The sequence below is a fragment of the Anas platyrhynchos genome, chromosome 1 (assembly GCF_047663525.1).
Source record: "Anas platyrhynchos isolate ZD024472 breed Pekin duck chromosome 1, IASCAAS_PekinDuck_T2T, whole genome shotgun sequence".
NCBI lineage: Eukaryota > Metazoa > Chordata > Aves > Anseriformes > Anatidae > Anas > Anas platyrhynchos.
In genome coordinates, this window is record NC_092587.1 from 139,940,876 (window position 1) to 139,968,835 (window position 27,960).

At 41.3% G+C, this 27,960-nt stretch overlaps 1 protein-coding gene across 1 annotated transcript in view; it reads left to right on the plus strand.

The window, feature by feature from the left end:
• The first annotated feature begins 262 nt into the window (after positions 1–262).
• The window catches only part of EIF5B (eukaryotic translation initiation factor 5B), a 31,813-nt gene continuing 4,115 nt past the window's right edge, over positions 263–27,960 (plus strand). Inside the window, exons 1-18 of the mRNA XM_038173217.2 lie at positions 263–432; positions 12,830–12,955; positions 13,040–13,124; positions 13,530–14,175; positions 14,657–14,877; positions 14,980–15,130; positions 16,059–16,154; positions 17,192–17,284; positions 18,651–18,734; positions 20,078–20,382; positions 21,045–21,152; positions 21,289–21,399; positions 22,466–22,533; positions 23,671–23,812; positions 24,918–25,049; positions 25,638–25,820; positions 25,979–26,140; positions 27,560–27,691. Coding sequence (XP_038029145.1) covers positions 398–432; positions 12,830–12,955; positions 13,040–13,124; positions 13,530–14,175; positions 14,657–14,877; positions 14,980–15,130; positions 16,059–16,154; positions 17,192–17,284; positions 18,651–18,734; positions 20,078–20,382; positions 21,045–21,152; positions 21,289–21,399; positions 22,466–22,533; positions 23,671–23,812; positions 24,918–25,049; positions 25,638–25,820; positions 25,979–26,140; positions 27,560–27,691 — 2,880 coding nt within the window. The 5' untranslated portion in view covers positions 263–397. The remainder of the gene's footprint in view (positions 433–12,829; positions 12,956–13,039; positions 13,125–13,529; positions 14,176–14,656; positions 14,878–14,979; positions 15,131–16,058; positions 16,155–17,191; positions 17,285–18,650; positions 18,735–20,077; positions 20,383–21,044; positions 21,153–21,288; positions 21,400–22,465; positions 22,534–23,670; positions 23,813–24,917; positions 25,050–25,637; positions 25,821–25,978; positions 26,141–27,559; positions 27,692–27,960) is intronic.

Consider the following 27,960-nt stretch of genomic DNA (forward strand, 5'->3'; position numbering starts at 1 on the left):
GGGGAGATAAAGCTCCCCCGGCGGCGGCGGGCGGGGGTTGGGGGGGGGCTGATAAGAGAGAGGGGCGGGCGGCAAAAATAAATAATAAAATAAATAAATAATAAATAAATAAATAATAAAATAAATAAATAAATAATAAAATAAATAATAAAATAAAGAAGGGTTCCTGTGTCTTTTTCGCCGGCCGCTGCTCCGGGCCCTCCGTGCCGGCGGGCGGCGCTGCGGGGCCGGGGCCGGGGCCGGGGCTGAGGCGGGGCTGAGGCTGAGGCGGGGCCGGGGCCGGGGCCGGGTCCGAGGCCGGGTGCGGGTGCGGGGCGGGCGGCTCGCCGTATGCACGGGGCTGCGGGCGGGCGGCCGGCGGTGGCGGCGCTGAGGCGGGCGACGAGCGGCCGCCGCCATGGGCAAGAAGCAGAAGAACAAGAGCGAGGACGGGTAAGGAGGAGGAGGAGGAGGAGGAGGCGGTAACGAGGCTGCCTTCGGGCTCCCTTCTCCGCCTCGTCCCTCCCCGGGAACGTGACAGCGCCGGTGCGGCGCCGCTGAGTCAGGCCCCGGCCGCGGCCTCGTGGCGGAGAGGGGGCCGTTGGAGGCCGTTGCGGCCGTTGGGGCCGTTGGGGGAGCCGGCTGCCGACGGGTGCGGCTCAGCGGCTCGTCAGGGTGCCGGGTTGTGGCCCTGCCGAGCGGCCGTGTGGCGGCTGAGGGGACGGAGCGCTGGGGCTCGGGGTAGAGCCGTAACCACGAGGCCGCAGGCGGTGTGAGCCGCTCAATGCGCCTGTTTTTGGGCAGTACCCCTGTCAGATCTTGCTTTCTGGGCAATACGAGTGTCTCCTTAGCTGAGGTTTACCTCGTCTTCACTATTTTTTCCTCACGCTTTTTGCCGCACCACGCAGGCTGTTCTGTAGGGCCTGTTGGCATCGCGTGTCCTGGGCTGTGATCCGCAGGTGCGCCTCAGGAGCAGCGCTGGCGGGGAGATGAGTCAAGTGTCACCTGGGGAGGAAGGAAGAGGGGTTGGATTTTTGTGTGCTGCAGGAGGGTTGGCCTCGTGCTCTTCGTATGTGCTGCAGTAGGTGCCAGAACCATCAGGGTTGAAAAGCCCTCCAAGATCACCAGGTCCAACGACCCCCCTACCAACAGAGTCACCCACTAACCCTGTCCCCAAGCACCAGGACCAGCCTTTCCTTGAACACCCCCAGGGACAGTGACTCCACCACCTCCCTGGGCAACCCGTCCCAGTGCCTGACTGCTCCTTCTGAGCAGAAATGTCTCCTCATTGCCAGCCTGAACCTCCCCTGGGGCAACCTGAGGCCATTCCCTCTGGTCCTGTCACTGGTTACCTGTGAGCAGAGGCTGACCCCCAGCTCCCCACAGCTTCCTTTCAGGTTCCTGTAGAGATCAACGAGGTCTCCCCTGAGCCTCCTCTTCCCCAGACCAAACACCCCCTGTTCCCTCAGCCGCTCCTCACAGGCCTTGTGCTCCAGAATCATGCAGAAGCCTTTGGGTACTGGAGCACTGCTCTCCTGGGCCCTTCCAGTGGCAGTGGTGGCTGTGAGAGAGACTGGGAGAGCCTTCGTGCCCACCAGGTGCCTCGTTCTCTTCCGTGTGTCTGTAAAGTACCAGGCTAAGGCCTCTGTCGGTCGCCATGTCTCATTTATTGCCAAATCTCATTTATGGCTAAAAGAAGGAAGCTTAACAGAGAAGCCAGAAGCTGATTGTTAGAATAACTGAAATCTGATTGTTACAGAAAAAGAAGGAACAAGGATGCAGTTAAAATAGCTTACCATCTCACTGCTGCTCCGAGCCCTACGCTCGGTGGTTTCACCCTGGGGGAGGTGAGCTTTTGTGGCAAGTTGTCAGCATCAGGTGTCCTTCACGAGGAGCGATACGAGTGCTCGTGTGGATGGTTTTGTCTTCCTCGCTGTAGGAAACACATGAGATCATTTTTATATGCTTGCTAACATGCTTTTAAGTCTTTGCTCTTGGTCTGTAGCTGCATGCTATATCCAAACACCCGAAAGGTGGCCTATCTTTAATACGATTTCTTTGTTCTGTTTATTACCCCTCAACCAGTTTTGTCCAGGTCCCTGTTTCTTTCAGCTGACCTTGGAGAGCTGTGGGGTATCCAGTGCCGTGCCCTGTACGAGGCATCTGTTTATGTCCTGTGCCTGCGTCTCCACCTCTCAGCGCCTCTGCGTTCATACCAGGCCCGTGTTTCTCTGCTGCGACGCTGTGTTAGGGTTGGGAATACCTCGTTCTGTAGGGTAACTGCTCACCGCTGCTCCCTGCGCGAAGCTCTGGTTGCAGCATGCCAGGGTAAACAGCAGTGAAGCCCAATTAGGCATGGACACCTGGTCAATTAGAAAGATTGCTGCCACGGCTAAATCAAGCAAAAGTTACAGGCGGGTTAGGAGAAGTTCAGCCAAAGCAAGCTTGAGGCCTTGCAAACGCAGCACAGCTCACCAACTGCTACCGGAGCGGCAATACCGTGTTATGGGGCTGCAAAGCACGTGGCAGCACGAGGGGTGAGCTGGGGGACTGGCTTGGACACCCCCAGTCCCTCTCCTTGCTGTTGCCGTAAGGTGAGGGAGGAATGGCTGCAGTCAGTTTTGTTTCCCACATACTCAATTCTGTGCTGTGCCGAGTTGTTCGTTTCCTTCTTCTTTTCCCCTTTCGTTTCCTGACAGCTACGTTTTAGATCCAGTCCCTTGCATCCCTTCTGGCTGCACGCAGCAGCTCAAGGGCACAGCTTGCAGCGCAGAGGAAGCACATGGGAAGATGCAGATGTGTGTCAGTGTGACAAATGTTGCTTTGGGCCCTGGTGTGACAGAAAGGAGATTTTCTGCTTTTCTCCTGACGTACTGAGACGAGTTACAGAAGGTACCCGTCATCTTGACTCTGCCCTCCTCCTCTTTTCCCCTTTCACCCCCATGGCTTTGGCTTAGGTTGTGAGGTTTCCCCCTGCTGCATTTCTGCTGAGTACAGCAGAGGCCATGCTGATTAGGAACGAATTATGTCCAGGTAAATGAGGCTGAGGAAGAATTTTGGCGTGGGAGTCGGCTGTAAGTACACAAGGACGAGTCCCTGAGGGAGGCGATAGCAGCGGTGAGCAGGGCAGGAATGGGAATGTGGGATCACTGCCTGTTATGAACACGCTGCTGTCCGAACAAATGCACCTTCAAAGCCGTTCCTGCTCTACCAGCACTTCTGCTGCGCTCCCGTGGAGTTTATTATTGCCTCCTGCCCCTGCATTGGTGTGCGTGGCTACGTGAATGAGGGATGTGTTTATGCAGGGTGGCCAGGCGGCATGGTAGAGGTGCTTTGTGAAGGTGAAGAGTGTCTCGGGTCGTAAATCGCTGCTGGGCCATATGGAAGCTGCCTTAATGGCTTCCCCTGGAACCCGTGCGGCTGTGTTGGTCGCTCGCTTTCAGATGCAACCTCCCAGTAAAGCTGTCAATAAAAATACGAGCCATCTGATCATCCAGACACCCCTAATGGAAGTGTGGGTGTCTTGATGTGTAATCTGGCACCTCCCGGGAGCGATGGTGCTGTGCTTTGGTTTTTGGATAGGCCTGTGATGGCAGAAGGTATGTCAAGGTTCTCCCCTGCTGTTTTTGTGAGTTTAGTATAGGATTTTTTTTTTTTTTAAATGCGTGGGAAGCAGGGCTGTTTTTAAACTGCAGAACTGTGTGCTTTGAATTCAAGCCTCACACTGCTGCTGTAGATTTTTCGAGTCAATGTTCTATAAGCAGTAAGCTACAAATAATTTCCTGCCTGGAACCTCAATCTTTCCCCTTGGCTTTCTCAGCTTTTCATATGCATTTTTCCCCTCTTCTCCCAGCTTAGTCCTCTCTTTCTTTTCTTCTTCATAGTTTTCTTCAGCTTTCAGCACGTAATCTTTAGGTGTGTTTGTTCCTGTGCCCTTTGATATGGTGAGCTGGTGCCTGGGCATACTGCTCTGATCATTCATGCGTATTGCTTTGGAAGTTACAGGTGCCAGCTGTGATTCTGCAGCCAAGAACGAACACTGCTGCTAAAATAAGACGTACAGTGCTGCTGCTGCTGCTATATATTGCTTCCTATTCTGCAAATTAAATTGCCGGCACCATCTATTAATCATTCTGCTTGGCCCTTTCTTGTTAGAGTATTAAATGAAATCTTTGAGGTGTTGCCTTGGGAAGTTCTGTGGAGGCTCCAAAGCCTGCAAGCACCTGTAGTCGAGAAGCATTCTGTACCCCAGAAAATTTACAGCCGCTGTCTCTGTCTGCTTCTGGAGAATAGTTCCACAACAAAGCTTCTCCAGCAGCTGATAAGCCCCCGAGATCCCTGTTTTGCACATCTCATCTGGGAGCTGCCAGGATTGTGTACCGAAAGATGGAGTACAGCAGTGCAAAATAACTCCTCCATTAGAGAAATTTATTGGCCTGTTCTACTCAAAAATATATTTATGCACTCCCCAAAGCTATGATTTTTAACATAAGCATTGCATATTTGTAAGAAAACTGTTTTTATACATTTTGTTGGATATTTTTTGAAAGCAAAGCATCATATCACTGCATAAACACTGTGAGGATCCTCAGATATTTGCAGTAATGGCAGCATAAACCACAAAGCACTGCCATCCACTTGATAAAGTGTTAGAAGCAGTTTTTCACGTCTAGACCTCGATTCTCTTCATCTGTTACCTTCATGAAGGCATCTAAATCTAATCTATAATTACTGTTTATGAAAAGTGTAGAAATAGCTGCTGCAAGCCAGCAGGAATTGCAGAAAACTGTTCAAGTTCCATGAAGATCTCTGGAAAACCTCACTGGGAATAAAGGGCTTTATGGTAAGTTAAACTTTGCTGCTGCTGTTGTTGACACTTGCGCTATCCAGCCAGACAAGCTGACAGCTCTGCATACCTCGGCCGGTTTTAATTGCATTAGCACTGTCCTGTTTTCCTGACTCTGGCCTCACGTGCGTTGCCATATGCTTGTTCTGTGCAGTTCAGCGCTCAGAAGCTGCCTGGGACTCCGTGCTGTAGCTCTGGACAAAACCTCCAGTTCAATAACTTTTACTACTTGCATGATATTCCTTTTTTTTTTCCTTTCTGTGCCAAAAAATAAAGTCCCCTGGACTGTGAGGAGATCATTCTGCACACAGACTGTGTGTGCACGTGATCAGTTCAGTCACTAAGCTTGACTTGCTTAGAAAAAAAAAAGTGCAGTACAGCAGCCAGGTGGGTGTTCTGGTCTGAAAGCAGCTGGTATCTCACAGCTGATGTGTGTTTTGATCCCGGTGCTTGCAGCACTGATGACTTATTCTTGTTACGTGTCATTTTTATTTATTTTTTTTACAGTAGTCTGGAGATTTTAAACGTGAATGTGCTATTTTAATGCAGTAATGTGTTCCTTTAGGTGCACGCTGCTAGATGGAGTATGGGTTTAGTTGTAGTTCATGTGGGTGGGTATCTTGTGCTTCTCAGGATTATAGATTATCTAGAGTGTGTTTCAGGAAGTGGTTTAAATTGTATCAAAATCAGAACACATCACAAAAATGCCATGAGAAATACACAGAAGCTATGAAGCAGTGGACTTGGGGGTCATTTTTGTCATGTGTGCTTTTTCTAAACAAATAAAGCCAAAAACTAATAATTCAGGGGCAATTGACTGATACTTCTGTACGTAGTGCTTCATATTCCATGCTTTTAGCCACCTTGGGTGCTAAACACTTAAACTGAGCCTTGAAGAACTGTGTTTCCCCCCCCCAGGAGCTTGAAGTTCTTGAAGTTTTGCTATACCTTTGTTTAAGTGGGAATTTTAGGTTGTGGTGAGGGGTATTTTTGTCTAGGATATGTAAAGGAGACTTTCTTGTCTTTTTTTTTTTTTTTGTACGTTTGTTTTTTTTTCCTCCTCCCTACAATCTGTTGGGGTTAAGGGTTACCTTTTCTGTGCCTTTTTCAGAAGGTTTGGCCTAGCTGATAGTTATTCCTGTCTCCTTCCGTGGCCAAACTTGAAAGAGAAGGCATGACTCTTGAATTTTATGAAACGAAATCATTATCCTGAGAGCCTGAATAAAAACCAATTGCCCTTTTAGTCAGCTCTTACTTCCTTGCTGCCTCATGTAATTAGGTAGCTTCCCCAGCTTCCTTCATCTTCCCAGGGAAAACAGGGAGGAGCACTTCTGCATCATGCTTGACTGAGTCGACCTTGTGCTCACATGGATACCTCTCACTTCGTGGCCAGAGGAAGGAGTGCAGCTCGTTCTTTCCCAATTTTCAAACTCCTGCATATGCCTACATACCTGTGAGTTAAGACATCTACAGATATGCCACCCAGCCTTTGTAACTTGCTAATTTAGTTACGAGCTGATCAGCTCCTATTTAGAAATCCTCCCTTATTACTGGGCTTAGCGACCCACACGTACAGAGGATGGGTAAAGTGCTTTAGGGGGGTGACGATAAAGACCTGGTTAAAGATACACCATTTTCGTTTGGTCTCCCACTAATGCAAAACCAAACAGATGGCTCAGCTTCTTTCAGCCTTTTTGAAGTTCAGTTTTTTTTTTTTTTTTTTAAGCAGAAGCGAACGACTTAATGACAGTGACGTTCCTTTGAAGTTGGCTAAGGGAGCCGGTGTCATGCAGATGATGAAATATCTCGCAAGTGGCCTCAGCAAAAATGAGCCTTCTGATTATGCAGGAATGTGGGCAGTGAGTCCGCAGCAGTGATGCAACTTTCTTGCTGTGTCAACTTTCTGTCTCTTCTGCCCCGTGCGCGTGAATGCTTTTTTTCAGTCTGTTTTTAATTCCACGGCTTTTTCTGACATTTGAACTTCTTTACAGAGCCGGTTTGAAAGCAACCCTGATTAAAATATTTTAACATAATTTTACTTATTATCTCAGCTTTAAAGCGCAGGCAAACTTTTGTGTTGCTCTGCGTAGTACTTGTACGCTTTGAGCAAAAGTCAAAAAAGTATTTGTAATCGTTGGGTCTGCATGTACTTTTTTGTTTTGGCAGGAGAGTATTCTCTCTCTGACTTTGTTTGCAAAGCTGGCTGTTGGATTTCCAGTAGTTAAAAGCTCGTCCTCATCCCAAGCTAAATTCTGTTTCTTTTTTGAGTTTCATTTAACTAATTTCAATGGAGTGAAATTGATATAAATGAGGGCAGCTCGGCTCCTTTGTATACTGCTAATTAATCCCATTGCTCCACTCTTTCAGTTCACGCATGGATTAATAGTTTTCTATTTCTCTTCCCGCTGCCTAGTCGCGATGCCATCCCTGCCTCACAGGCACGCGGTGCCTGTTCCTAATGAACTTCTGCTCTGCGTTGGGGCTCGTGCACTGCAGGTGCTATTACAGGTGTGCTCAGTCAGCATTGTGGAAGATCTTAGGAAAGAGCATGAAGAAAACATGGGTGTTTGCTGGTGGTCTTGCTGGTCGGTTATCAGATTTCCTGTGAAATGCTGCTGTTGTTTTACTCACGCAGAAAGCCGGAGGAGCTCGTTTGGTGAGGAAAGGGAGTCACACATTTGGGCTGCAGAAATTCAATGAGCAAAGGAAAATTCGAGATGTACAGATCTTTGATGGTTGTAGTCTTGTCTTCCCCACATTTGGGCTTGTTTGCTGGGGCAGCACTCAGGAAGGAAGCCTTTGTAGTTTCTAATGCCCATTTTTCTGTTTGTCAAGCTGCAAAAATTGCTTGAATATATTAACCGTGGCAGTACTTGGAGTCACTTTTTAACCTGTCAGGGAAGAGATGAATGATAATTAAAATACTTGTAACTGTTCTGAAATACTTCATTAGAAAGCTACTAAGTTTTTAATCATATTTTAGAGATTTAAGTTAAATCTTATCCTGCGGCATGACAACTTCTGGTGAGATTTGAGCTAATTAACCCCTGTAATATCCTAGACTGCAAAAGACAAGGCAAAACTTCAAACTTTCCAGCTGCTGCAAAAATCAGTCTCTCTAATTGTACACACGAGTTAGACGCAAAAAGGCGAAGAATGCCCTTAAAAGACTAAAGCAGACCAGGGTGTATGTAAAGTAAGATTAACATAAGCCTGCACATCCATAAATCAAACTTTATGTTAGGGTGAACTCTGGCCTCACAATGTCTTCCATGGGGAATTTCTAGGTTCTAGCTGTTGCAAGCAATTGCATCAGAAAAAAAAAACAAAAAACAAAAAAAAAAAACTTGTTCCATGATAGTTCCTCATGTTAAAATGAAAAAACAAAGCACACCCAGCAAACCAACCAACCACCACCGTAAGGTAGGTGCTATTTTAGTATTTTTCATCAGATATGATAATAGCTGAGGCTGTGTGTTTTTCTTTTTAACTGGGGTTTTAGTCTTAAATGTTGATTCCTTGGTGTACAAGCAAAAGAGGCAGTGGGATGGTCTGTTACAGACCATATGCGTATCAGTCACAGGGACTTTCTGCTTTTCTGACTCAATACCTTGCAACTGCTTGGGATGTTATAAGTAGGAGAGCTACTGGCCATCTGTGTACATCTGGCTGAGCAGAGGTAGGTGACAGCTCCTCATTTATTCCCAGCTCTTTTAATCTTGACACTGAAAATGTTTCATACTCTTTTTTACAGGCAGATTTTTTACCACTGTTTGTGGTAAACATGTAACACAAGTAGCTTAGATTGGGTTACTATTATTTTTTGAGCGTCACTTTCTGTTGCCGTGCTGATGATGCTGTGGTTTCACCAGGGATGTTGCTGAATTTCCTGTATTGCTCCTGCCTTTCTTAACCATTCTCCATGTACGTATTTGGGGTGGTCTGGGTGTATTTGATCCTGCTGAGGTACAGAATGGTGTGCTGGCACAGCAATTAGCTGGTGGCCCACTGAATATGCAGGAATCTAGTAGTAAATGTCTTGCTTTTTCCCTGTGTGATGCAGGTTTTCAGTAGTCCGTGCACACAACTAATGCTGGAACCCTTCAGGCAAGAACAGCATCTTTAAAATATTGAAGTAGATGTTCTTGATGTTCTATCTGGGTCAGTAAGGTCGATGTTTCTTCAGTATGAATGTTCCTATATGCTACCTGCAAAATGGTTTTGAATGTTCTGAAGCCCTGTAATCCTGTTTAAAGGGCAAGCAGCAGTGAAACTGCATAGGGGAAGTACAGAACCCTTTTTTTGCTCAGGGATGTAATTCTGAAGTTTTGTTTGGCATCTGAAATGTGGTAATTCCTGCGTACTTGTTATGGATTACTGCTATCTCCTGTAATCAGCCTGACTGCTGTTTCTTCTCCCACTGCATAGTTTTGCCCTGTGTTTGGCACAGATACCCTTGGAGGCAGACATTTAATGTTCTGAAAACTACTTGCTGAGGTTTGTGAGTGGAGCATGCACACCTAGCTCTCGCTCCCCTTTACTGCTGATTTACCGGTACCAGAACTAGGGGATGAGCGAACTCGCTTCATATCTGGCATCAAAAATAGAGGCTGGGATCAAAAGCATATGAATCATGTGAATAAGAAAGGTGGCTCTGGCTTCTCTTCTGAAGCAGCCTCAGAAGAAAATTAGGCAAATGATCCCTTCTCAGCAGTGCAGTAGCACTCAGCTCTCAGTTTCGAGCTTTCCAGGTCTCCTTGATGCTCTTCAGTGCATGAATCTGATCAACAGCAAGTCTCCTTGGAGTCCAAAACATAAAGAACTTGAATAGCTAAAGTCATTCCAGTCATATATAGTTTTATATATATAAAGATCCTGATGCAAAAGCAATTTGGTGACAAAATTGAAAACTGTTTGAGTATACTGGTGTTTTCAGGTTCCTCTGTTGGGTACTCTTGGGGTTGGGGTGAAAACCCGTGCAAGGGCTGAAATTAGGGCCTAGGGAGGATGGGTGGGACCTTCTGGAGGACTTGGAGGAGGAGGTTCCTTGCGAAGGTGCTTGGGCTTCTGAAACTTGAGGTTGGGAAGTACTTAAAGTTAGAATCATTAGAATTCAGAATCCTAATTCCAGTTAATGAAACGATTACGTTGTTGACTGCGTTATACATTTCAAAATCTTCACAACAACACAGAGTTGGCTAAGAGCCCTAGACCACAATTTTACGATAAGGAAGTTCAAGGTCAGTATGGAAATAAACTCTCAGTCACGGGAGCCAATATCTGAACTTGGCTTTCCAGTGACGTTCGTGCTTTACAGCTCTTTAAAAGAATCATAACTTTCTGTATTGCGGACGAACGCATGCAGTCTTAATTTTTACTTCATCCAGGCTCAAAGCCTGCTCTGCCTCCTCTTCCAAGTGGAAATGTGGCGCTAAGTGTAGATTTCTTGGAAAGCTTTGACTCTTCAGCTGCGGAAGCCAAGGTTAGAAAGAGTCTTGCGCTATATTTATGCCACTGTTGTGACAGCTGAACTGTCTTCCTTGTTATTCCTGAATTGTTCTTACCGGTGGGTGTTAAAGCTTAATGTCTGCCAATTAGGTTTTTTCAGTGTTTGATTTCAGATATTTTCCCCCGAAGAAGTGTTCCTTTTCAAGACTCGAGTAGATTTAAAACCGAAACCAAAACCCACCCGTAATGCACGTGCCCCTTCTCCCCTCCCCTTAACGCCTGGAAGACATAAAGCACTAGAAGCACTTTTTGTCAGTAGCATAAAAACATGTGTTTTATGTTTGTACATACTTTCTGCAAAGTTGCCATGTGAAAAGTCACTTTTGGGGCTATCCATGTAAAATACGAGCTGTTTAAAGGCTTAGTACCTGCGCAACCCTATGGGCAGGCCCCTGTAGTAGTGCCAGTTGGGCAGCCACTACTAGTAGTAGTAGTGGAGCTTATAGTTTGGTCTCTTCAAGCTATTTCAGGCTGGGATTTGACTTGATCCCCTCCATTAAGAGTAGAAGAAGGTAAGCAGTTGTGCTTAATGATCTGACGTGCTGCACTCGACGCAATAAAAAGTGCGAGGCCTGCGCATGGGCCTACGTGTGACATCGTTAGCCTGCTGCTAGGGCTCGACTCTAGGTGTAGAGGTGATGGGTGGCGTTTTTATTTCAGCTGTCTGTGCTGCCTCTGGGGCACAGCCAGTTAAACTGCGTGTAAAAACAGCTCTTAAATCACTGAAACACCAAGTCAGCTGTTTTTAAGGTGCAAACGGCCAAAAAAGTTGAGTCTTTCCTCCTGGGGCCTGTGGAGATTGGTTTAGAAATCTTGCATTCTCTGTTTGAGAGGGTTACATTTCTTTAAGAAATATACTACTTATTGTGTCAGCATGTAAGAAGGACTATTAAGTACATTTGAGATGTGCTTTTTTTTTTTCTCCCTCTTGACTAGAAGTATGTATCCCTGGCAATATCCTGTGCAGTGAGGAGATCCATCATATTGCTTTATGTTTGGCTTGTTCTATCAGCATAGAAGAAAACTTAAGGTCTAGAAAATGCAAATTCTCAATATTTAAACAAAAAGGAAGCGCATCGATACTTGTGCTGTTGTAACAGACAGTATTTGCCCAGTATTATGCGCAATTTTGGGGATAAAATGGGTTGGTGGATTTCAGCCTTCACTTGTAAAATAGTTCTTTGAGCCCTCTACTTTTACTTATGTGTTTTGTCCTTCAAAATTCTGATATTCAATAAATACGTGATTTTCTCTGTTAATACTTGACTTCTGAATTTATAAATTGGCCATGCTGAAACTCTGGTAGTTGTATATCTGCTGGTGTCTTGGTGGTCCTGAGTTTTGCAGAAATGTGTTTCCCTTGTTTTGTGGATATAGATTCAAATATTTGGTGGGCCAATGGTGTGTTGTAAGTGGGTGGCAATAAATGAGATAATAAGATAGATATACATGGACAGAAAACTATTCTCTGATTCACAATTTCACTAAGAGGGAGTTAACTGAGGTATTAATAGTGCATGGATTAAATGATGTTTTGAAACTGTGAGCAGTGGTAAGACTAGTATCCTAATATTTGCTACTTTAACGGACTATTTTTGGTCCAAATACCTAATTTTTAAGTGTGAAGCAGGGAATAGTCATGACTCCTTTCTCACAGCTGCACTGTGAGTATGATTACAGGGAAAAATCTCTGGGCATTAGATTTGGTCTTTGCTCAGTTCTGCTGGTGTAAGTAAAGGGAAAAAGTGCATCTGAACTACAGCTATTGATAAAGGAAAGGAAAAGAGCCACTTGTGCTTGGTTGCAGGTGAGGTTATTTGCAGCAAGAAAGGAAAATGCTTTAGAAAGAGAAACTTGATATAATGAGATCTAGTGAGGAGGGAAGCATATTTCATATTTCTAGTGGAACTTATTTTGGCTTTCCTTAGGCCTGGGAGAGGTGTTGCTAATACTGCATTAGTATGTTTCTTAATTTATGATCCACTTTCTTGTCTGGTAGGGACTGTACTCTGTTCCTTCCAATCTTAACCTGTACCCTTGCTGGTGTAGTGCGACATGTGCTTTAAAATTTCTGTGTGTTTTTTAACCTCTGAATCATTTTTACACTTCCAGTTTGGGGGGTTGCGTTTCTGTCAGTGACACCTATTATGATATCGAGGTCTAAATGATTTATCCTATGAAGGAACAAAATGAAACAATCTGGTTGTATTCTTCCAAGAAGATTTATCAAATTTCATATCTGAACTTTAAAGTCAGTACTTCATGAACTGAACATATTTTACCATTTCGTCTCTCTTGAAGCAGACAACATGTGTGAAGGTTTCCTTTTTGTCCTAGTGGGTGCAATAAATATAATGATTTTTTTTTTTGGTCCCTGACTTGCTCGTGTTCTCTTTGATCTTATATTTTGAAGCTTTTGTTTGTTTTATGCAAATGGCTTCTACTTGCACAAACTTTTAAACTCTTGATAAACCCTGCTTTCCTTTTATATTTTAGAGCAAAAGATGATATCGATATTGATGCCCTTGCTGCTGAGATAGAAGGTGCCGGAGCTGCAAAGGAGCAAGAACCTCAGAAATCCAAAGGCAAAAAGAAAAAAGAGAAGAAGAAACAGGATTTTGAGTAAGATTTTTTTTTCCTGTCTGTCTTTATTTCATTATGCAAAAGCTCATTTACTTAAGTACTGTAACTTCTTTCTTATTTTAGTGAAGATGATATCCTGAAGGAGCTGGAAGAACTGTCGATAGAGGCACAAGGAGGGAAAGCTGACAGGGAACCTTCTGCAGGAAAGGTGAACGATGGGAGGGAAGGGGGCTGTTTACTAGGAAATAGCTGGAATACAGGACACCTCTGTCCCAGAATAGTTCTGGTGCTGCAGTGTGGCTGGGGCTCCTAGGGGTAACTTAGCAACTGGCATATATTTTTGATTATACTCAATCATAATTTAATAGTAAGCGTCAACTGTGAAATATTTTACCACAAGCCATGTCTCTAATGCAGATAATTATTCAAAGTCAATCAGAATAAATTTTAATTGTGGGCCGAGTGTCGTATACTCATCAGTAACAATCCCTGCTTTTCAAACTTGGTCTTTAATATTAAAGAGAAGTTTTTCTTGACATCTCTGAATGCTGCTGCTTAGCTCTCAATAGCATGTCATTTTTCATGGCTGATTTTTTAATCATTTAATTACCAGGCTGAAAATGACAACGAAGAAAGCTTATCAAAACAAGACAAAAAAAGGAAAGGAAAGAATAAAAAAGCTAATCTTGAAAATGACTATGACAGTGAGGAAGAGGAACATAAAGATACAAAATCTAAAAAAACTCAGAAAGCAAAACAAGACATGCCTTCTGGCAGCGATGATGATGATGTTGAGATTCAGCTTAAGAAAAACAAAGGGAAAACTCAGAAGTCAAATAAAAAGCACGAGGCGGCAGAAGATGATACTAACATTAAGAAAAGCAAAGAGCGTGTGGGGACATTGTCTACAGGTGAGAGCGGTGATGAATCAGATGACGTCTCCCAACCTAGAAAAGGACAAAAGAAAAACCAAAAACCCAAGTCCGCTCCTGCAGCTGAAAGTGGAGATGAGGAAGAAGAGTCTTCATTCAAAGTAAAAACAGTGGCTCAGAAGAAGGCAGAAAAAAAAGAACGCGAAAGGAAAAAACGCGAGGAAGAAAAAGCCAAGCTGAGGAAACAGAAAGAGAAAGAAGAGTTAGAAGGTGGTAAAGAACCAGCAAAGCAGAAGGAAGCTCCAAAAAAAGGTGAAGAGAAGGCTTCTCCTGAAGTCATGGCCCCTGCCACTGGGGAAAAAGGAGAGACTCCTGCAGGAGCAGAGGGTTTGTAACTTGGTTTCTAAAACTATAATTTTAACACTAGTTTTTATAAGACCAGAGAGTTGGCAGGCTTTGAGGATGGCTTTGTTACTTTATTCTAAGTTGGGAATCCTAGACACTCGGTAGCCTTGTCTGTCTCTTTGTGTTGGCTCACATGTGGCTGTTTTTTTCCTGGCTTGTATTTTGCTCAGGTACAGGGGGAAACAAAAGCCAGATGGTGATTTCTCATTACCATATGTACGTAACAGTTCTGTAATGCAAACATCATTTTTCAGTCCAATTATTCTTAGACATCTGTTACATTAAGACTTCAGGCCCTGTCTTTATAACTTTGGAGTTTTATTTTTTCATAATGAAGTGCTTATGTAGTAGCCAAGTGAAAATGTTCCTCATTTGGAGTTATTTATAGTATTTGAAGCAGTATTTGTATTTGGAGTCCTTAAAATTTCTGGGGTCTTTGATCTTGTGCCTCTTCTTTCCATAGCTGATGACAATGAAGGAGACAAAAAGAAAAAAGACAAGAAAAAAAAGAAAGGTGAGAAAGAAGAAAAAGAAAAAGAGAAGAAAAAGGGGCCCAGTAAAGCCACAGTTAAAGCTATGCAAGAAGCCTTGGCTAAAATGAAAGAGGAGGAGGAGCGGGCAAAAAGAGAAGAAGAAGAACGCATAAGACGACTAGAGGAATTAGAAGCTAAGCGCAAAGAAGAGGTACTGCATAAAATAAGGGAGAGGTAATCTTAACCTGTACCCTTGCTGGTGTAGTGCGACGTGTGCTTTAAAATTTCTGTGTGTTTTTTAACCTTTTTCTAGGAACGATTAGAACAAGAGAGGAAAGAAAGAAAGAAGCAGAAAGAAAAAGAGAGGAAGGAGCGTTTGAAGAAGGAGGGAAAACTTTTAACAAAAGCTCAGCGAGAAGCCAGAGCCAGAGCAGAGGCTACGCTTAAACTGCTCCAAGCTCAGGGTAAGCTGTAGAGGTGTGGTGTGTTTATTTCTTCAAAAACCAACCAACCAACCAAAAAAAAAAAATCATTTCAGTTTCCTTACTGCTCTTTGCATTTGTTTTTCTCTATCTGGGGCCAGGTGGGCAATTACTTTGCTCAAATCAGCACAGTAATTCCACATAAAGTTACTGTGCTGTAGTTGTGTTTTAGCAGTGTTGAACTATGGCATTTTTTTTTAAGTAGTTCTTGATGTCTGTGTATTTTCATCTTGCACTTAAAATATCCGGCTTCTTAATACACTCCATGTGTGTTTTAAAGATGCTAGTTATCGAACTCTATGAAAAAATAAGTTAATTCCATTGCCTAATCCAAAGGTCAGGAAAAGCAGATGAGCTGGGCTGCAGTTCTTGTAAGACTCATGATCTGTATCCTCTTGGATTAATTCATGTGCTCTCTTAAGCAAGTAGGTTACTTTGCCTCCAGTTAGTCTCTAGGAACAGTGTATCTCCTTACATTTCTGTCAGGAAAAGGGTATATAGAAGCTTTCCTGCTATTCAGTCAAATTGAATCTGCTTCTTCCTTTCAATGAGGTAAATGTATCCAATATATTGTAATCCCATCTCCTAATTCCTGCCTGGTAATTTATTTATGTGGCTGAGGAAAGAAGAGAATTCCAGAGGCTGAGTATCATTCCTTTTATATTTGTAGAGAACCACTGTGTTTGTACCCATTGAAGAAACTTTTTTACTATCACGTTTCTACTAATCAAGCTAAGGCCATGATTTCTCTTCAGTCCTTGTTATCATTACTAGAAACCTTACATTTCTGCACTGCTACAACTCGATTTTGCTCAATTCAACACAGTGAATCACGTGGGTAGCTGGAAGAATGTTGAGTGTTTCAGAAGGTACAACAGTAATTAAATGATTTTAAATAATGTTTCTGCAGGTGTTGAAGTGCCATCCAAAGACTCTGTGCCAAAGAAGAGGCCAATATATGAAGACAAGAAGAAAAAGAAGCAGCAGCAGCCAGAAAATAAAGAAGGTGTGGTTTGCATATAGGAATACTTAATTTATTAGTCACAGTTCAGGAAATGTTTGTGGAATATATTAGCTAATCCTAAACTAATTGCACTTCGGGGTGCCTGCAAGGTTCTTTTGACACCCCCACTCTCCATGCAAGTGCTGATACATTAAGATCTGAAAGGTTTCTTGAAGACTGCTCTCTTAATCCTTTGCTTTATGATCTACTTGGCTGTTTTTTTTCCCCTAACATTTTTTCTTTCTTTACATATCCAACATTAAATTATGCAGAATGTAACAGCATTTTAAGAATGTGAGGCTAGATGCTTCGCATGTATGTGTAGGTTAAATCAATGTAGTGTAAGTAACAACAACTTGTAATTATGTCAAAGTTAAAGTCTTAGGGTGAAAGAGGACTGATCCCAGTTCAAGTTCCTCTCTTTATAGGTTGGAGGGATTTTTTTTTTTGTTTACTTATATATAAAAACATTGATTTTTCTTTTGGGGGTACTACTGTGGCTCTTTCCAGGATTATTCCTTGGTTTAAAACCAAAACAACTGCATCATTTTTTTTGTTGTTGTTCAGCTGTGGTTTTTTACATTTAATGAACTATGTGGCTACCTACCTCTTAAGAAAGTATAAAGGATTGTGAAAGCTGGTCATCTGAACTGAAGTGGTGTTTTTTTTTTTCTCTTTTTTTAATGGAACAGTAGAACAAGAAGGAGGTAGTTCATTAGTACTGGTTCATTTTCTCTCGTATTTTTAAGAAAATGGGATTTCTTTTGATGTTCAAAAGCAGTGGTAATCCTTTTATCCAATAACTGACTTGTCACACAAATGTATTTAACTGCATGGCAGGCCAGATGTTTCTCAAGTCAGCTGTGTGCTTTAGGTTTATTTTAGCCTAGTAGATGGGAGTTCACTTAGTTTGGTATTAAACTCAAATTTTGTTTACTTTTTAACAGCACAACTTAAAAATGGAACTTAAATGAGAAAATGTCTAACTTTATTTTGCACTTTGAAAGAATGTAGCAGCAACTAGTTTGATTTTTTTGTAGTTTCGGAAAGCTTGGAGGTAACTACCCCAGCTGAAGATGCTGTAGAACTAGAAACACCAGTGAAAGAAGAGACTCCTCTTCCAGTAGAGCCAGGTTAGTAGTAATGCTAATAAACCTAAAGTGTGTAATAAGACTGCATGGCAGTACTGCGTGGCAAGTATTGTACTGTTTTTAACACCCGTCCTCTGTACCTTGTTGATTGAGTGGCCATCCTTTCTTGAGACAGTTGCTAGTTGTTTTTTTTTTTTTTTTCTTTTCTAAAGGAAGAACTGATGGAATTTTGTGGAATAAAAAGGTGTGAAGCCTCAGAATGAGATTGCAAAGGTCTCTTATTCTGGGTGAACTCCAGTGTTCAGTAACCTTAGTCAGCTGTCATATAGGTGCATTCAGTGCCTTACAATTAGCTCCTTTTACTTTTCATTTGCTTTTTTAAAGGGCTGTTTTGTCAGCTGTTAGATGTGGGTGGGGGAGAAATATGCTGCTTCTGGTATCAATACTGTAATCTTCACTGTGACTCTATTCTTGATTCCAAGTATTTCGTTTTTCCTAAGTGCTGGATGCAGTGAATGTGGATTAGCTTGTGAAACAGGCAGTATCAGCCTAGTGAGTGATTGCTGCCTTTACTTTTGCCTACACACAGTATTTGTTTTGGCAAAGTAACTTTGTACTGGGCGTCATTTTCAGTTAGGGGACAGTTTCAGTTTTTACCTTTTATTCTTCAGTCAGAAAAGTACTGATACAGTTTCCAGCTTTATGAAAATCAAGCTGAAAGTACACTCTTAATTCCAGCTTGATTTATCTCTTGAAGGAGCAATTCCAGTGCAATAAAAGAGAAGGACTGTCTGGTGGAATGTTAGTTCCTAGTTAATGTTCTAGCAGTCTGGAATTTACACTTTTTTTTTCTTCTTTTGAAATACCTGAAATGTCATGTCTATATTTTGTTTAATGCTTCTTCTGGAGAGGATTAAAAGTCTGTATTTTTTTCCATTTGTCACTTAAAGGCTTCAGTCTTGTATTTAGTTGAGCTCCTGCTGGAATTAATATTTTGATGTTTCTAGAATTCAAGATGTATTCCAGTGTGTTAACTCACCTGGAGTCTTAAAATAGCACTTCCTATAGACACTTTGTTATTTTATCGCTAATTAAAGAGTGCAAGTTTGGTTACAGTTTTAATTTGTTTCTCTGTCACTTTGTTACACATGGCTAACTGTTAATTGGGCAGCTCCTGACAAGGAACACGATTCTGCTAGAAGTTTGCGTGGCATGAATTATGCAGGCACTATTATATATTTCTTAAGTACGTGGCATTTTCTCTTCAGGGAATGTGGAGATAATTTGGTAGAATTATGGTAGCAAACTTGTGAGCTTTTGTCATTATGCCAAAGGAAAGGCCATCTAAACCTTTTGTATGTGGATGAGCTGTTTCTTTTTCATTTAATGTTGGTTTTCTTTGTTTCAGAAGAGAAGGAGGAAGAAGAAGAAGCGGAAGATACAGGTTTGGATGACTGGGAAGCTATGGTTAGTGATGAAGATGGAGAGAAAGGTGGGCATGTAAATACCAAATAGATGCTTTTTCTGATTAACAAGATTCTTTAGGTTTAGTTTTTGTCTCTTTAGAAAACAGTATTGTATTTAGATTCCCCTCCTCCCCCCTGTTAAATGAATTACAAGGCAAGTGTAATAGGAAGTAGTTATAAGGTCCTTTACTCCTCAAAGGCAGAGCTTTTCATTAACTGCTTTTCATTTCAAGACTGTAGGGATAACTTCTCAGGGATTTTCTTCCAGTAAGAAATGTTCCAGATTTTCTCCAGTAGTGGAGTAAGTTGCATTGCTGCAAATCTTCCTGAACAGGAGTTGATTTCTGTAGTTAGTACTTCCGTGATCTGTCTTTCTTAAGAAGAAATCAAAAACTATTCTTCAAGTATTTTTGATTTGCTCAGCCCTGAAAACTTAAAAACTTCATATTTCATTACAAGTATGTGTTTTTGTGGTCATAGTCTGCTGGAATGTTCTATTTTAAAGTACCTTCTTAAAAGTCTGTCATCACTATCCTAGGGGAGAATGTCACATCCCACTTCTTGCTGCTCGGATTTGAAGGATCTGCAAATGTGATCCAGAAAAAGAACCTTCTTGGGAATTGGATTTAGTGTATTACTAAGCTGTTGGCTTTTAGTGTAGCAAGGAAACATCACTAATCTTGAAGAGCAGTGAGCCTACTAGCAACTCTGTAAGGAAAACCGTGTAGAGCTTCAAAGAGTGTCCGTTAGCTTGTCTTGCTCTTATGATGTAGCAAGTATGATTAATGAGAAGCTTTCCAAGAAAGAAAATTACTTTCTGATAGTTTGTTTTTGTTTGTTTACTGAAGAATTAATCTGAAAAATATTAACCACCTCTTAACATTCCATAAAACCTTAGGATGTGATTTTTAAAGATGTAGAAGAGACCAGTTGTTCTCATTGTTTCTCCTGCTTAAATACATATTCCTGATCAGTAATTCTCTGAATCCATATTGTGTCGAATTTGGATTTTTTTTTGTTTAGAGGTGTTAGTGCATCCATTTCATTTTGAAATGCATAGAGTATTAAAGGATGTCACTTCCCTGAATTTTTGCAAATGACTTCAAGTGCAAGAGTGCTGGTAATATTATTCCTCCCCTGACCCCAAATTTACTCTGCCCTCACAGGTTCTAAACACTTAAGTCTGTAACTCTCAACATGAAGCACTTTCTATATTTAAAGTTAAAAAATGATTTTGCATAGCACTTCTTGAATGGAACCTAATCTCAAGTCTTTACTCTGATAATAGACTCTCTTCATTTCTTTGTTTTGTTGTCCTTTCCATCAGAAATTTGAATTTAAGCGAATTTTTACTTTATTTTTTTGACAGAGAGCAAACCTGTCCACATTGAAGTCAAAGAACAAAATGAAGTGGATGAGGAAGAAGAGGAGGAGGAAGAGGATGAGGATGAAGAAGAGGAGGAGAGTGAAGAATCTGAAGATGGAGAAAGTGAAGGGAGTGATGATGAAGATGAAAAGACTTCAGATGAGAGAGAAGCAGACTCCCAAGCTACAGGAAAACAATCTATGGAAAAAAAGCCCAGCAAGGAAATCAGCTCTGATTCCGAGTACGACTCAGATGATGACCGTACTAAGGAAGAACGTGCTTATGACAAAGCTAAACGGAGAATTGAGGTATTAGGATGCAGCTTTATTTGAGAAATTTTCATATTGCAAGAGAAATAACTTAATTTTCTGTTCACGGAAAGGCCTTTTAGCCATATTTGTCAAAATGATGGCTGTGTTGTGACTAATATTTAGACAGGTCCAAAAATTGGCTTAATTGAGGAAAAATATTTGATTCTGCTGATGCAAGGCAACTTGATCACAAAGAATGTTTACTTTAGTGTCATTCTTCCCCACCTTTCTCTCTCTGCTGGTGAAAGAGGCTTTTATCCTTTGTAGATGAATATTTGAGAATTTTTTAAAGCTGTATTTCTAAATTTTTCAATGCTTTTTGTGTCTGCTTATGCTCTCTATTTCCTAACCCAAGATGCTCCTTCAGACTTCATTATCAGCAAAGCTACATATTAGTTGATATAATAGCTTAGCCTACTAGACTGTAACAACAACCCTTCCCCCCAAAACAAAACAAAAAAAAACCAACATCAAAACAAACAAACAAACAAAACATTTCAACTCTTAGCTGTAAGATTTTTTGACTTTCCAAACAGGGAATGTCAGTCTTTGAATTGCCTGGAAAATTTAAGTCCCACAATTAGCTTTGTTTTGGGTATGCATGTAATCAGTTCAGGAAATTCTTTACACTTAACAATTTTCATATGTCTTTTATGTAGAAGCGACGAGCTGAAAATAGCAAAAATGTGAACACTGAAAAACTCAGAGCACCAGTTATTTGTGTCCTGGGGCATGTAGACACAGGCAAGACCAAAATTCTAGATAAGGTAAGATACAGAATGCGAAGGCACCCCTCCATGCATCTTACACGTGTGTGTTTTGTTGGTTGAAAACAGAATTGCACTCAAAGAGACTATTTTAAATAGCCTCTTAAATGTAAATCTATGTATTTTTTGTCTTTAGCTTCGCCATACTCATGTACAGGACAGTGAAGCTGGTGGTATCACTCAGCAGATCGGTGCGACTAATGTACCCCTTGAAGCTATTAATGAACAAACTAAGATGGTGAAAAATGTAAGTAATGGCACCTCAAAGACTGTTTTTAAAAAACCTTAATTGTAAGCTGATTACTACTTAGGCCTTGTGAGACTTCCCAACAAGAGCAGATGCCTTTTCCACCATTTCCAGTATTGGCATTGATTTGTTTTTAATTCCTATCCTCTTTTTCCCCGTCTCCAAACTAAAATGGGAGGCTGTCTCAATTTTCAGTTTTATTTGATACATTTGGTTTCAGTTAATGCACTGCGACTTCAGAAAAATATGCAAATAACTGCCTGCTCTGTGCATGGCCTGCTTATTTGTCAATACTTTGATAGTAAGTCAAGACTTTCAAAACTTACTGAGTATATTTTCTGTTTTAAAAAAGCTTTGTTTTACTCTGTGTGCTGAAATTGGGTCAATTCACAGGTAATTTTATTGTTATAGTAACTGTTGTATATTGCTTGTTCTGGGTACTACATTCTATTTTGCTTGCAGCAACTGACTGAAAAACCTTGGTAGTGATGGCTGTTTCTGAGGGATGGAAATACTACTTGTAATTTAAGAACTTCAGTTCAGTAATTCTAAAACTAGTCAGCCAAGTGCTGAGATGTTTAATGAGGAAAGTTTGCCCAGAACATTTGGCTGCTACTGAAAGTAGTGATGAGTTTGGCTTTTACAAGAGCTAAATGCCACAAACAGTAAAATCTCTCTTCATTTTATAATGAGTGTTTTTCCTACAAAAACTTAATTTATTAAAAAAAAAAAAAAAAGTAAAAAAAAAAGTAAAATCAGTGGAGAAGGAGAAAACATTCACAATAAGGATGATAAATCTCACTAGACTGAACGTGTTTTTTGTGTTATTCCCCCCCCATCTTAAAATGTTATCTGAGCTTCTGGCTACTGGATAGATAGGGGTTGTGCTGCATCATATTTTTTTTATGCTGAAATCAGCTTTATTTTGTTTTTATGGAGGGTGCTGGCCTTCCTTAAAATATGTAACTGCATTTTTTTGAAGTGAATCCTGTCAGAAAGCTGCCAGGTCTTAAGCTTTTTCTTCTTGCATGATCTTGCCAAGATGACTAATATTTTGAAATGTTAGTTTGACAGAGAGAACATAAAAATTCCAGGAATGCTGATAATTGACACTCCAGGACATGAGTCTTTCAGGTAATGTTCCTTCTCACAATACTGTACTTCCCAGAAGCTGCATACATTTTTTTTTTTTTTTTAAACAAAGTACTATGTCTTTGCCTAATTCATTGTGTTTCTTCTCCCTTTATAAAAACTGAACTAGAGGAATAAGCGGATTTGCTTATTTTATGGGTGCTTTATATGTCTGGTTAATACCTGGCCTTTTACATCTGATTAATTTCCTGTCTTCGTGACGATTGAGCCATGAATATCATAAAAAGCACATAATTATCTTTTTTTCTAAATAATGTAAGAGGAAAGATGGAGGTGAGAAGCTAGCCAGGGGAGAACAGGTGAGGATGTCAGGTGACCTAAGTACTCTGGTATGAAAAATTAGGACTTCTCTCCTAGCCTCCAGTTCAGTGTCCCAGTTGAGGTAACTGAGTTCGTAAGACTGCAAGTTACCAGTTGCAGAAGTTGACTGACTCCTACCAGTGTTCATATGCTGTCTAGAAACACCAGTGGCATACGGGCAAGATGCAAAATCAGCTTTTAACTTTAAAAGATGGTGTGCAGAACCGTTCTTGCTGAGGTGGTGCTTGGGTGAAATCCCCAAACAGAAGGATTAAGACTTTGATGTCAGACACTCTTGAATGTAACCCTTTAAAAGCATGGAAATGCCAGGTCTTAGGGCATTTGATAAAGTTCTGATCAGTTCCTTGGCATCCTGTCACTTACAATCCTGTCACAGCTCTTCATTTTCTAGCCAGGTTTTATCCAACACCACGTCTGTCTGATAATCTTAGTGTTCATGTAGTAATTTGTTATGATCTGTCTCATTCAGATTTCACTGCAACCTTCTCAATTCTCATTCAAAATGAAGCAATGTATCTTAGCATGAAAAAAGTACATAATAGTAGGAAAACTGTCAGGAGAATTGTAGTTTCTTATTTTTGCTTACATGTACTCAGATATATTCTGTTAAATGGGCTTTACGCTTACAGTGTAATTTCAGTGTTTCATTGATTGATAGCCCTTTGTATTTCTGAAGTGAAAATAACTACTTGATCAGCTTTAGCTTTTTGTTGGTCAGTGCAAGTTTGATGTGGTATTTGGCGTTTTTCTTAAAGTTCTGTTGCTACATGACATTTTTTTTTTCTTTTAATGCTACAGCAATCTAAGAAATAGAGGAAGCTCACTCTGTGATATCGCCATTCTCGTAGTTGACATCATGCATGGTTTGGAGCCACAGACAATTGAATCAATAAATCTGTTGAAATCTAAGAAATGCCCCTTTATAGTAGCTCTCAACAAGGTAAGATCGCTTTTCCCTCTAATAGTATGTTTTTGTACTCTAATGTATTTTGCATCTGCCATTTTTCAGTTTTCTTTCATGAATTTGAATTGTTTGTACAAAGAATGAAGCAGTGGTTATTAGATCCATTCTGATGCGTTTTTTGTTGTCCTTGATACCCCAGGTGCTTTACAGAAGCTTTGTAGAACAATCTGGCACTTTGTTTCAGAGTTCTCACTGATAAGTTTATCTTAAAGAACTTCAGTAAATGGTTAAAGAGCTTCAGTAAATGGTTCACATTTCGGGAAGTTGTACTTCATTTTTTTCCTCATAAGTACTTACATGGACTTGCATTCAATTGCATTTTCTTTTTTATACTATTGAAAGACTTAACTTCATCTGTAAAAGTCCTATTTTATTTTAGCTATTGATACTCGTTAGTTTGTGACTTGAAGACAAGCTGTCTTTTGGGCTCATTGAACACTAGTATTTGATCACCGGTGGGAAAGATTTCAGGTTCTGCAGTAATAGGTGGTAAAGCTACTTATTTTCAGCTTTGTTGGTAGAAGTGCCTTGCATAACAACCTGTGGTGGTAGAGCTGTTTGTGATGACTTGTATGAATTGTAATGAGGAAATCACCCAGTTGTGTGTTTTGAACAGCCCCAACCTTCTCTATAGCAGCACAGGAAAGGGTTCAAATTCACCCCTCAGTTTTACTCATTTGTAAAATGAGTGCAGTCTCTTTTCAAATAATAATAATAATAAAAAAACCTCATTATTTGTGTATGTGAAGCTATACATGGGTCTTTTTCATCTGAATGTTTTCTCCTAAACTTGATGTAATGTTTAATGTAATGTATGTAATGCTAATATGTTTTCCATATGAACCTTGATTATTATAATTTGAAATGTTAATATCTGAAGTAGTATTGCTATCCTGAAATACTCTGACGTTGGGGAAATACATACAAGGAATATTTGCTTCAAAGCAAATCGATTCAACTTGTCTAGTGGAGCAAATGGATGGCTAGCTATGCTGGCTCGTAAAGTATTTCTCACGTTGTGACTTAAATATAAAGATGCCCTTTAAGTTGCATGAGATGATGTATTACTGTATTTTCTCAGATTGATAGGTTATATGACTGGAAAAAAAGTCCAGACACAGATGTAGCCGTAACTTTAAAGAAGCAGAAAAAGAATACAAAAGATGAATTTGAAGAACGTGCAAAAGCCATTATAGTGGAATTTGCGAAACAGGTAGGTTGGGATATTCAAGCTTCTGTTAATAGAAGTGGTAGCAAAAATGGTGTGTGTGGGTGTGGTGTTTCTGGTCACTTCTGACACACTGATGTTTAGCACACACGAACCAAGCTTTGTTGTTAAATCCAGCTCCTTTAACCGCTCCATCTTTGGAGTTCTGGTTTGGAGACAAGTAGCAGCTAATTGCTGTGCACGGTCAGTGAAGTCATGAAGAGCAGATCAAGTTCTCTGTCCCTATTCTTTCCCTCCATGGGAATCGCCAGAGGGAAACCCATCTGGCCCTTGTTCCCTTGGACACTGGCAGGGCATGAGTCACATCAATTCTGGGAACATCTGTTGGTGACATACAATGGTGTCCAGAAGCTACATGTGGTAATTCGCTTTGTAGGGTTATCCTGTTCCACATCCAACCGTGGGCTTAAGTTACATGTTCCATGGTATACCCTCAGTAACTTTGTTATTTTTTAATTTGAAAAAAGCAATAGTGGTTGGCTAGGATTGGATGTTGCTGTTAATACTGCGGTGTGTGTGTGTGTGTATGTATGTATGTATTTTTCCCTAAGTAACTATTAATCCTGATTCCAGGGCTTGAATGCTGCCTTGTTTTATGAGAATAAGGATCCCCGCACTTTTGTTTCTCTTGTACCTACCTCTGCTCACACAGGGGATGGCATGGGAAGTCTGATAGCTCTTCTCGTTGAGCTAACGCAAACTATGCTGACCAAGAGACTGGCTGAATGTCAAGAACTGAGAGCTCAAGTCATGGAGGTAACTCAGCAGCTATTCTTTGAAATTCACCTAGAAATATCTCCCTCCCCCACTTCCTTCTACTTTGCTTATAATTTAAATTGAAGAGGAAAAAAAAAAAGGAAAAAAAGATGTGTTAAAATGGAGAGTAACTTTTTTTTCCCTCCCCTTTCATTCAGGTTAAAGCACTACCAGGCATGGGCACTACCATAGATGTTATTTTGATTAACGGGCGCCTGAAAGAAGGAGACACCATTATTGTTCCTGGGGTGGAAGGTCCCATAGTAACCCAGATCAGAGGTCTTCTGCTGCCTCCTCCTATGAAGGAGCTACGAGTCAAGGTATGGAAACTGCCTGGTGTATCAGCATGAAGAGAACATTTAGAACCAGGACAAAAATCAGGTTTTGATAAAACTGATATCTTAGTAGGATTCAGTTAGAGTAGCAGAGTCTGAGGGTGACTTAAAGGGGAAGGCAGTGCGTATCTGGTGTTTCTGGGTGAATGTACATGCGTATAACTGCTGGTGTGTCTGTCATAACAGCGGCAAAGAAAAGTAGCAAGGAGCTCCCTTGCAGCATGGATTAAGATGTGTACACTTCAGTAAGGGGTTCAAGCACGAGTCTAGGTGTGAGGAGATGTTCATCTTCGCAGCAATCAGAGTATACCAGTGCAGTGACTTCTGAGTCAAAATACCCGTCGTTAAAGTGTTTTCTGTAACGGGAAGCCCACATGCTTAGATTTAAGAAAACCAACCAAGCAAGTTGCTAGGAGCAGCTGGTGAGTGGTGAAGCCCAGGACCTCTGCAGAATTTTGTGTCTTTTTCAGGAGCGTTGAAGGTTTTGCTGCCCTAGTCCTAATAGACCTGAACGTTTGGCAGCCTGATACAGCTCTGGGGTAGGGCCTTGCACAACCTTAAGTCTGATGTCCCGCTCTGGGCTGCAGCTTTACAGTAAAAACTTAATAATTGTTAGAGAGTGGCAAAAATATTGACATCTGTGCTTAGGTTACATCCTCTGCTTTGTTGGAAACTGATGCGTGTATCCTGTTTGCTGTGAGGTATGAACTGTGAAAGCATTTCTGTCCATTTGCTTCCCTTGATTTAAAGTGGAAGATAAACTGGTGTGTGAAACGGTTACGAGAGTGAAGTTCTTTGTGGGACTAAATAGCAACGTGATCATCACAGGTTCCCAGGTCAACAAGATTGTCCGATGGGTTTTGGTACGTTGATGGGAGATGGGGTACATACAGAGTACCAGCACCGGGATGAAGGACACTTGATTTGGGAAGCTTTAGTTGGGGAACTGGGTCAAGGTAGGATGGATTTTTTTGAAGCAGGCAACAGGGATACATTTCACTTCAGCCACTCCATGGGGAATTGTCATCATTGAAAAAGGACCCCAAATATTGGGCATGCAGGGCTGAAGAGTAAAGGTTTGCAGGAATTAAATGTTTATTTGAGAAAGGAACCTGCCTTGCAGCTTAAAGAAAAGCATGGGGAATCTCTGCCTTAGACAATTCCCCTGCTGCTGCACCTGCTCTTCCCCTCCCAAAATGTGATGGGAGTGGAGCATACAGACAAACGTGCATGTCAGGAATATGAAGTAGACGCAAAATTACTGATGAATGGGGAGAGCTGGACTTCACTGTCCTCCTGTCTTCTGTGCTTGCTGGTGGCAAGATCTTTAGCAATTCTGGCCTACTTTGTATTGCTGTGTAGCAGCTATGTGGACTCGTTGCCAGTGTGTATTCTCTTTTTCAGAACCAGTATGAAAAGCACAAAGAGGTCGTTGCTGCTCAAGGTGTGAAGATTCTTGGGAAGGATTTGGAAAAAACATTGGCTGGTTTGCCACTGCTTGTAGCTCATAAAGAGGATGAAGTCCCAGTCCTCAAGGTGAGATGGCTAATGCTGAAATGAGACACTTAAACTGGGGGTGGTTAAGTTCTCGGGTGATGAAGCTCATTCAAATATTGAGAGTTCAGCATGCAAGTAGCTTGATTTTTTTTTTTTTTTTTGAAGGTTGTGTTTTAAAAACTGTTACAATAACATGCTGTAGCTTTGAGTCCATATGAAGTGTTGCTGTGGTAACGTTTGTTATCTGGATCCTTAGTTTTTCCTGATAATGGCTTTGAACTAGAAGAGTTTTTAACTCTTCTGAACGC